General features: G+C 35.0%; 1 protein-coding gene across 2 annotated transcripts in view; it reads left to right on the plus strand.

Moving 5' to 3' along the window:
* Positions 1 to 10,793, plus strand: part of ENPP3 (ectonucleotide pyrophosphatase/phosphodiesterase 3) — a 102,830-nt gene extending 92,037 nt beyond the window's left edge. For both annotated transcript variants that reach the window (XM_017852799.1, XM_017852800.1), the window contains exons 23-26: positions 1,059 to 1,136; positions 1,728 to 1,860; positions 3,934 to 4,090; positions 10,514 to 10,793. In XM_017852799.1, coding sequence (XP_017708288.1) covers positions 1,059 to 1,136; positions 1,728 to 1,860; positions 3,934 to 4,090; positions 10,514 to 10,684 — 539 coding nt within the window. In that variant the 3' untranslated portion in view covers positions 10,685 to 10,793. The remainder of the gene's footprint in view (positions 1 to 1,058; positions 1,137 to 1,727; positions 1,861 to 3,933; positions 4,091 to 10,513) is intronic.
* Positions 10,794 to 11,470: the final 677 nt, after the last annotated feature.

Here is an 11,470-nt window from a genome sequence, read left to right on the forward strand (position 1 = left end):
AAAAAAAAAAAAAAAAAAAGAAAAGAAAAGGGGTTTAATGGACTCACAGTTCCACATGGCTGGTGATGCCTCACAATCATTAGAGAAGACGAAGGAAGAGCAAAGACACATCTTACATGGCGGCAGGCATGTGTGTGGGGGGGAAACTCCTCTTTATAAAACCATCAGATCTCGTGAGACTTACTCACTATCACGAGAACAGCATGGGAAAGACCCGCCCCCTTGATTCAATTACCTCGTACCGGGTCCCTCCCACAACATGTGGGAATTACAGATGCTACAATTTAAGATGAGACTGAGAGGGGCACAGCTAAACCATATCAGTCTCTATCAAGTAAAAACTCATTTTCTTCAGAAAATTTTATTTTGGAAGTCAGCTGTCTATAATAACATTATTATTTTGTGCACTACAAATAACTACGCATATATATCTGGCATTCTGTTTGTTTCCTAGGACTGCTGGAACAAATTACCAAAAAAGATTGAGTTAAAACAAAAATGTATTATCTCACAGTTCTGGAGATCAGAAGGCTAAAGTCAAGGTGTTGACAGCCATGCTCTTTTTGAAGGCTCTAGGGGAAAATCCTTCCTTGTCTCTCCCAGCTTCTGGGAGCTCCAGGCATTTCTTGGCATGTACTGGTATCACTCAAACCTCTGCCTCCATCTTAACAAGACCTTCTCCCCTGTGTTTCTCCTCTTCCCAAATCTCCTTCTCCTTATTAAGACACTAGTCACTGGATTTGCAGTCCACCCCTAAATCCAGGAGAGTCTCATCTAGAGACTCCTAGCTACATCCACGAAGACCTATTTCCAAATAAGTTTATTTTCACAGGGATGAAAGGAATGGTTAGGACTTGGATGTAGCTTTTTTGGATCACACTTCAACCCACTACAGACATAAAACTGCCTGCATTATTAATGACTTCTGTTAGAAAGTACTATTTCTGTACTTTGACTGTTAATAAATTTATATTAATATGTAATAGTAATAGGCCTATTGTGCAGTATGTTATATTTTCTCTTATAGCTAGATCTAATAAGATCCATTTGTTTTGCAGCCATCAATAGAACTTCTGATAGCCAATATGATGCTTTAATTACGAGCAATTTGGTACCTATGTATGAAGAATTCAGAAGTAAGTATGTATTTAGAGTATTAATTTTAAAATAGTTAAGCGACTCCCTGAACTTCCAAACTAAACGCATTTTTTAAATTGCAGTTTGTTCCTGATATTAAGGTCATTTTGTTCTAATGGTTTAAATATAGATACAGGAAGGATCCCTCACATAGATTCTTTTCAACTTTGACTTTGAGTGACTTGTTGCTAGAATTCTGATAATTTGTTTTTAACCCTTAATTTGATTACTGCCACTCACTAAAAGTAAATAAAAGGTAAATGTTCATCCCCAGAGTAATAATTAATCAGGCAACATATGTGTTCTGATTATTTTTAACACTCGCTGTCCCATAAGCAACTCAGCCCTAGGGAGAAATTTGGAGGCCTATTTAACTGTAATTTCAAGACTGTAACTACAACAACAAAAAGCTGTCATCAATGTAGCTGTTTATTTTTGCTTGTGAAGCCTGTTCTAGAGAATTACCCAATCACCACTGACAATGATTAAAGCAGAATTTCATGCTATTTAAATGTACTTGTCTATAATAGAAAATATTGTCACGTTCAACTGAAGTAGCCATTTTAAGCACTTTATTATTTTATTTTTAGAAATGTGGGACTACTTCCACAGTGTTCTTCTTCTAAAACACGCCACAGAAAGCAATGGAGTAAATGTGATTAGTGGACCAATATTTGATTATAATTATGATGGCCATTTTGATGCTCCAGACGAAATTACCAAGTAAGTGTTTGACTTTTTGATTTATCAATAGGTCTCATGAGGGGAAATTCCAATATTTTAAGTAAAGCTTAGTACTTTAAATATTACATAATACATTCATAGACAAATGTTATTGTTGACTATTTTCAATCTAGTCTATCTAAATATTTAGGAGAAAACTTATATTGCAAAAAATTTAAACTAAGGGGCAAAGAAAACACTTCCTGGAAAAGTTTAGCAAAAATTTCATTTGGAAAATTGCTAAATTAATGGGCAAAGATAACATGAAATTTTGTAAAGGCTAAAGAGGTAGAGAAAACTTGATGTACTATCAGTGAATATAAAACCAATCTAACAATAAATGAAAAAAAAGTCAAGTAAAGACTAAGGTAAATTTTACAAGAATAGTGAAAAGTCATGTAAAGACTAAGGTAAATTTTACAAGAATAGTGAACAATTCATAAAAGCATTTCCCAGGAGACAATATAGGTAAATTTCATGATGCAGAGAACTAGTCCTAACTAAACTGTACATTTTAGTACTAAGCCTGGTCATAACAGGTTGCTAAGAATTAGTTTTGAATGCAGAGCACAGTAACAGAGTTTTAGAGAAGTTTCATCTACCATTTCTCTTTATTATCAAAACATATGAAGGACCAAACTAAACAACTATACTAAGCCTAGATTATGTAAAGCAATGATTTCTACCTGTACCTTCTGATAAAGTAACATTTATGACTACTAAGTATGTGGCCTTTTTCTATTTTTTTCACGATGTCTTTATTTCAGTATTGAATGCATACTGAATCAATATTTCAGTATTGACTCTATCTTTCACAATTTCTTAATTCTAATAATTCTAACTTTGACAGCATTTTACTATATGCTAGGTACTTTTTAAAGAACTCACATATACATCAGTTAAACCGCAAAGATACCCTAGTTAGGTTCCATTAGCCCCCAGTTAGAGTTAAAGAAACTGAGGTTAAACAATTTATCTAAATTCTGCAACTAATAAGTGGTAAAGCCAGAATATGAACCTGGACGGCCTGGCTCTGAGTCCATGTTCTAAATCACAGTAATACATTTCTATTTATACCAGCTTGCATTCCTTTGGTGGAATCAGATTTTGCACTTAAAACTTTTGAAAACACTTTCATGTTCATTATCTGAAACCAAAGTACTGTCACATCAGTTGTATGGATTTATCCCCATGTCTACACTGTGAAGTTGATAGCACAGAATCACATCCTTGGAAAGCTGAGGAAGCTCAGTAAATGATAGAATTAGAGGATGAGTGAAAGTCCAAACATTTTGTGGAAGTGCACGGCTGGAGGTGGAATCTGGGCTCCTTCATTCTCAGCTTCTGCTGTATTAGTAAACACTACTGTGAAGTATGAAGTCAACAAAACGAGGAAATGCAGGAGGCAGAATATCATGCTCTGCTTCTTTTTTTTCTTTTTTTTCTTTTTTTTGTAGTCTAATATTTTTTCATGTTAGAATGACCAAGCTTGGACTTCTGCTATAATCTCTATTCTGGCTGATGGGAGTAAAAAATATATAAGACTTTGTGGTTTTTATTCATTACTTTCTTTTACTATATTTTTACTTTGGCATTTCTTTAAAACTATATGAAGACATTTATTGACCTGGTGCAGTGTCTCATGCCTGTCATGCCAACACATTGAGAGGCTCAGGTGGGAGGATCATTTGAGCCCAGGAGTTTAAGACCAGTTTGGGCAACAAAGTGAGAAACCATCTCTATTAAAAAAAAAAATTCCAAAGTACCATTAGAAGTAAATATGTGTGTGTGTGTGTGTGTGTGTGTGTGTGTGTGTCTTTACATAGTTTTTTTTCATATATATTTGCATATTTATACCAGCTTGTATTCCTTTGGTAGAGTCAGATTTTGCACTTAAAACTTTGCATGCAAGTTATTTAAAAAGTACCTAGCATGTAGTAAAATGCTGTCAAACTTAGAATTATACGAATGATTGTTTTACATATATATGAGAAAACTATGTAAACACACTTATCACCTTTAGAAGCAAAAGTGTAATAACATCAAAACATGTTTTCAATTATGTTTTGTAAGACATATAGCGAACACTGACATTCCCATCCCAACGCACTACTTTGTGGTGCTGACCAGTTGTAAAAACAAGAGCCACACACCGGAAAACTGCCCTGGGTGGCTGGACGTCCTACCCTTTATCATCCCTCACCGACCTACCAACGTGGAAAGCTGTCCTGTGAGTATGCTTTGGGAGGATCCAGGACATGAGAAAATGAGTCAGAGCTCTTTTGCGCTCTCATAAAAGTGGCTTTAAAATGTATTTTCTTAAGTGTTTCATGGGGAAAGTTGTAATACTTCATTTTTAGGCTTTTCCTTAGACTATTGATCTCTATGTAATTAATATCAATTTAAACATATACTGCATAGTTGAACATATGTATACCTCATGTATTTTATTTATATGTTTTATTCACATTCACTAAGAATGAAAGAGATGAAATCTTGTTAATCTCTTTTTTCTTTTTTTATTTATAACATGAAAATTGTATGTATTTACGAGTTATAGTGGGATGTTTATATGCATGCATACTTTTTATACTGATGAAATCAGGATAATTAGCATATCTACTACTATAAACATTTATCATTTCTTTGTGGTAATAACACTCAATGTCCTCTCTTCTAGCTATCTTGAAATATACAATACATTGTTATTAACTACAGCCACTCTACTATGTAATAGAAACAGCAGAACTTATTTTGATTTTGGTCACAAATCTTAAAGTTATTCCCAATGTTATCACTAAATTAATATTTCTGAATGAGTATGTACATGTAAAAATTCCATCAACTTGAGCCATGGGGTATGAAATTGATTATACACATGCACACACAAATACACACAGTTCAAGTAACATTCTTTTTTAAACATCATTTATTAGGCTACCTCAAAATCCTTTTTGGATCAAGGCAGATTATATGTAAGTAGTTAATTCAACTTGCATATAAATTCCTTATAGAAAAAATATGTATCCTGGAACTTAGGTTTTACTGAAGTCATTCAACAAATATATTGAGTACCTATTAAGCATACAGTATCATGATAGAAACTCTTTAGAATGCACAAAGGAGGAACACATTGTCCCTGCTTTTAAAGAGTTCATATATAACTTCAATTTATATATGAGACATAGACACACAATTTAGTCAGTCAACAATGCAAGAATTATTCTAAAAACTAAAAAAATAAAAGAGGTTGCAAAGTTGGGATCAACGGACAATTAATGTTAAAAGGATTTAATATTTGAAATTAAAATCACATTTGGCTGGAATGATCAATAAAAATTTTATAAAATAAGGTGTAAGTAGGGCTGTGCCCAAAGGATGGATAGAATTTGAGTATATTGAGAAGACTACGAAGAGTCTTCCATGGAGGGTGGGTATGAAGAATGAAGAGGATTTAGTAACTGATTGGATACAAGAGCCCCCACCCCAAAAGGAAACTCAAAGATGAATCAGATTTGAATGTTGGTAATTAGGAAAAAGGCAGAAAGAGGAAAGTTACGAATGAGAACTTTTTGGTTGGTAGATAGGATCAGCTAAAGCTAGGCATTTTAAGTTTGTGGAAATGGGTATTGATGTGGAAAGTCCCATAGGCAATTAAAGCCTGAGAATTAAAGCTTGGGATCTAGGCCAGATTGGGATTCATCTATATCTTTCAGGTATTCAACACATGAGTGCCTTCACCATGCTGTGCACTATAGAAGGTACTCACAATTAGAAATCCAGGAAAACATTAGAAGAAAGAGATAAGTGATGTAAGAGAGGGACAGATAAACTGCTATAGTAGGATTTCAAAGGAGAATTATTTCCTGACAGGGAGGGTGACATTTCAGTTGGGTCATGCAGATACGATTTTACTTGAGTGTTTAAATTGTTTAACGAAGGTGGCCAAGTTTAAAGGCTGAATAGTGAGCCACTCACTATTCCTAAAATGAGGAAGAAGAGTTTCTAAACAGGAAACTATCAGGATATGTTGTTGAACTGAATCCCTTCCTACTTTTCCTGTCAGCATTTTATTTGGTTGAGACAAGGGTAAGCCATTATTCTTTACTTCCTCTTCCAATGACAGACATCAATGACTGATATGGTGTGGTACTCTACCATGAAATCTGGATTAAACTGTTCGTTATTACAGAGGTTCCAGGTAGACATAATGGAGTGATTACAATGAGTACACAAAGAAAAAAAATTTGCTATTCCTGGTCTGGGCCCTTTTGACCTTCTATTAGGATTCTTGAAAATGAATCTTAAGTAGATATGTGGTCTCCTCTTCTCTTTTCATTTGTCAGTTTGCACTACTACAAACTTACTCATCTTAAAATTTAGTTTATATTTTGTTATAGCCTCTCACCCCAAAACTTTTAATTATGCTGAACAATAACAACAAAATACAAAGGAGCAAACAAAAACAACTTCCAGCCTGTACTTAAGTCTCTTCACAATTTACCCTCAATTGACCTTACAGGCTAATGTTCCAGGCCAACTGGAGCCCTTGAAATTACTTGAGCACATCTTGAGTTTGCTTACCTCATCACTGTTGCCTATGTTCTTCCCTCCTCTATAATTCCCTTCTTTTCCATCTGCTAAAAATTCCACCTGGGAGTCAAGGTAAAGTGCAAATAATATGAAGCTTTCCTTGATTATTCAAAGTAGAAGTGATCTCTCCAAAATTAATAGAGCATCATCTCTATTGAAAAGGACATCATCAGTAATAAATTGGACATATCCAAGATTTTGAGGAATTTGCAGTATAGTAATAAGAATGTGACATCTATACAGATAATTATGAGACAAAATGCAATGAGTATAAAGCAAACTTAAGCCAAGCTATGATTATAAAAGAGTTTGCAAAGTTAATAAGAGTAGCTGTCAATTAGATATGGGTAAGGAAAAGGCAAGATGAGGGAGAGGCAAGGATGACTAAAAATCCAGGGCATGACTAACCAGGAAATGTATACCACAGATGATCTTTTGTTTTGAGAAGGATGGATTTGCTCTTGGTGGTCTTCAGTTTGACAGACTAGTTGAATATTTAGGAGGATATATGAGAAATAGTATAAAATAGAACTTAAATACATGGATTTTGGAGTTGGACATTCTGGGTTCAGTGAATGACTTGGTTTCTTTAGGTAAGTATGTTAGTTTCCTCACCTGTTATATCTAATAAGGATAAAATATTCACCTCCTCTTATGAAGTTTGTAAAGATAAAACAAAATAATCTATATAAAACCCTAAGACTTCCCAATATAAAAAAAGGTGGCTATTATAAAGGAATCATATCTTATGATAAAGTTACATTCTAAAGTCAACAGAGGCCAGGCACAGTAGCTCACACCTGTAACCACAGCACTTTGGGAGGCCGAGGCAGGCACATCACCTGAGGTCAGGAGGTCGAGACCAGCCTGGCCAACATGGTGAGACCCCATTTCTGCTAAAAATACAAAAATTAGGCCAGGTGTGATGGTGCATGCCTGTCATCCCAGCTACTCGGGAGGCTGAGGCAGGAGAATTTATTGAAACTGGAAAGTAGAGGTTGCAGTGAGTGGAGATCGCACCACTGCACTCCAGCCTGGCCAACAGAACAAGACTCTGTCTTAAAATAAAATAAAATAAAATAAAATAAAGTAGTCAATAGACAGTGAAATTGAATCTCCTATATGCAAATCATCCAGAAAGTATAGTACATTCACAAACTGTTTCTTAGTAAGTCTAAACCAGCCAATATTTCCAATAGCATTTGGATAGGTAATTGTGCTTTGATGCACCTGATAAAATAGATGGCTTGCTTTAAACATTGCATTGTATGAAAACTCTGTACTTTAAGTATTTGAATTACACAATGTACAGAAGTACTCCCACTATTAAGAGGTTAGAGGGAACTGAGATCAAGCTATAGGAATGATAGATTCACAATTTTGTCCCACACTTGGTATAAGGCATTAGATCATATTTTCTTATTTATTTTGTCCTTTCCTTGTTCCTTTCATCTTTTCTTCCCTCCTTTTCCCTTTTCCCTCCTCCTGTCATCTTTGTACTGTTAAATTCTGTCAGATAAATGAGAATGTAGCCATGAGTTCAAGTGACTTTCCTTGTAAGTTACTCAGCAGATATGGAAAATACAGATATGGAACTTGGAGGAGAAATCAGAACTGCAGATCTAGATTTGGGATTAAATCATGGGTGTGAAATACAATTGCCAAAGGGGAGAAAGTGGAAAGAAAAGATCCCAAATCAAATTGAGGAAAATGTCTATGCTTCCAGGAAGTATAGTCATCTGAGGAAACAGAAGGTATTATCAAACAAGTAAACAGTACAACTGTGGATAACAAAGGAGGAAATTCAGAAGCTACCTGGGGTAGCTAACTCATTGAAAAGTCTGAGGACACCCCATTCAGTGAGGTCATCATTGACAAAGTAGTTGCATTAGCATGATAGCAGCAATCACCGGACTGTAGTGGCTAAGGAAAGAGAATAAGAACGTGGATAGGGCAGAAAAATGCTGAAATCAATTTTGTCTCAAAAAATGAGTTGTATTTTGGGTATATACAATACACTTAATTCTGTAACAGGTCATTTGTACACACACACGTACCCCCGTCCACACACATATATTAATATCAAAGTATATTTAAATATAGCTCATAAAACTGTGTAGCCTATTCCATTGGCATGGACTGGTGCAACAAGGGCAGTTGTCTACAGCTGGCTTCTGTTCAGATTAGTTGGTGCCAGCGACTTACTCAGTATTAAATACCTTAAGTATCGTCTCTGCATAAGTATAGTTTTGTGCTATGCTTTGTGGTCATTTCCCTGCAAATTTAAAAGAGGGAAGACTGCCAGGTACTGGGTAAACATTTAGGGATGGATGCCAAATAAGTCAGGAGAGAGTAGAGTCATATAAACCAAATGGGAGAAAACGTTATGGAAAAAAGTGATCAAAGATATTAGGTGCTACTGAAATGTGCAATGGTAAAGGCAGAATAGAAAGACTTTGAATTAGACTCCCATTGAAAGAATGAACTCAAACTAACATAGCGAATTTTTTTTTTCTTTTTTGTTTTTGTTTTTTTTTTTAATATTAGCTCGCTTTGTGAATCTGACACAAGTGCTGTAGAGGTTAGGAACAAAAAGTATTTCCTCTTACACTTCCTCTGGCTCAGATAGTGGCTATCTGTATTAAGCCTGCATACTTAAACAAGTAAACCACTGCGTCAAAGTCAAATGAGAATCATGAAAATACAGTAATCTGATTAAACAAACTCTGAAACTTTCTTATTATGTGAAAAGTTAACTGAACTTTAGCAATATCATATGAATACCAGAAAATTATTATTTATAATAAAGAATAAAGAATGTGATAGAAACCCATGTTTCTAAATTATTGAACTAACTTTCATATTGTAAAAACAATCCAAAATAAAACGGTCGAGAAATAACTGAAAAGATGCACAAATATAACAATAGTCAGCATAATAAAATATAAATGGCATAAAACACTATTTTACACCCATGGTTTGGCAAAGATGTGGGGAAACGGGAATTATCTTTTACTGCCTACGGAACTGTAAATTGGTATGAAGACTTTGAGGAGTGTTGGGTTTAATATCTGATAAAGTTAAAATTTAATGTACGCGTGGTGGCTTATGCCTGGAATCCCAGCACTTTGGGAGGCCAAGGCAGGTGGATCACCTGAGATCAGGAGTTTAAGACCAGCCTGGCCAATGTGGTGAAACCCCATCTCTACTAAAAATATTAAAAAAGTAGCTAGGTGTCGTGGTGGGTGCCTGTAACCCCAGCTACTTGGGAGGCTGAGGCTGGAGAATTGCTTGAACCTGGGAGGTGGAGGTTGCAGTGAGCTGAGATCACACCATTGCACTCCAGCCTGGGTGACAGAGTGACAATGTCAAAAAAAAAAAAAGAAATTGAATGTACTCTATGGCCCAGCAATTTTATTAACATATCCTAGAAACTCATGCTCTTGAACACAGGAGGTATATACCAAGTTATTTATTATAGCATTATTTATAATAAAAATTTTATCAACATGAGATGAAAAATTTAATTGTGCTGCATTTAAATGAGGAAATATCAAACCACAGCTAAGAACAAGTCACTTAACAAGACCTAGATATATCACTATAGATTACAAACATTAATACCGAATGAAAAAAATGTGTAGAATACCATTTATAATATTAACATAAGTTTAAAGACTCATCAGTACTGCATATTGTATAGTGATGTACAGTAAAAGTTTGAAAAAACAGACTGGGATTCGCCCTGATATAAAGATGTTTAGTTCTGAACAGAGGAGCAGTGGGGACTTAACTTCATCTGCAATATTTAATTTCATTAAAAAATTTATATCTGAAGTAAACATAAAAATGGATAAATTTTGAATACTGTGTTCTATGTTAGTTATAGTATACTTTGTACTTTTGTTTTCTTTTATTTTAAAACTAAATTTAGCTGTATCAAATTAAGATTTAAGGAGATAAATATCATCAGCAAAAGACAACTTCTAAGCAATAAAATATTTCTGTTCATGAAAATACCGCCTTGTGAAAAAGAAAGTGTTGTGCTTTTCTTTTTCAGGAAGGTAAACTGGAAGCTCTTTGGGTTGAAGAAAGATTTACAGCTCACATTGCCCGGGTCCATGATGTAGAGCTTCTCACTGGGCTTGACTTCTATCAGGATAAAGTGCAACCTGTCTCTGAAATTTTGCAACTAAAGACATATTTACCAACATTTGAAACCACCATTTAACTTAATAATGTCTACTTAATGTATAATTTACTGTATAAAGTAATTTTGGAAAAATGTAAATGATTTTTTCTGGAGATTTATAAAATAAAGTTTTTTATTATTCCTTAAATCCCCTAAAAGCCATAATTTTTATTATTCCCTTTTCTCTTTTTCATTTCTATGAATATGTATTATTTTAAAGTTATATTTTTCACACAGAGATGATGCTATCTTACACCTTCCCTTTTTTGTTGGGTTTTTAAACTCTAATCTCATGACAGATTATACCTTCCTTATTACATGTTTTATCTCAGAATCTTTTTTTTTTTTTTTTTTTTTTTTTTTTTGAGACGGAGTCTCGCTCTGTCTCCCGGGCTGGAGTGCAGTGGCCGGATCTCAGCTCACTGCAAGCTCCGCCTCCCGGGTTTAGGCCATTCTCCTGCCTCAGCCTCCCGAGTAGCTGGGACTACAGGCGCCCGCCATCTCGCCCGGCTAATTTTTTGTATTTTTTAGTAGAGACGGGGTTTCACCGTGTTAGCCAGGATGGTCTCGATCTCCTGACCTCGTGATCCGCCCGTCTCGGCCTCCCAAAGTGCTGGGATTACAGGCTTGAGCCACCGCGCCCGGCATCTCAGAATCTTTGAATATATTTTTCTGCCCAGAATTATCTAAACAAAAGAGAGAACAAAAGCAGTATGTCTCACTTGGGAACTGAATCAGCTCTAAATCAGTTTTGTCACAAAACTTTTTGTATTTGATTGGCAATACTGATTAAAATTTAAAATGCACAGAACTTTTATGCTGTAA

Source organism: Rhinopithecus bieti, unplaced genomic scaffold, assembly GCF_001698545.2.
Source record: "Rhinopithecus bieti isolate Rb0 unplaced genomic scaffold, ASM169854v2 scaffold_35536, whole genome shotgun sequence".
Lineage (NCBI taxonomy): Eukaryota > Metazoa > Chordata > Mammalia > Primates > Cercopithecidae > Rhinopithecus > Rhinopithecus bieti.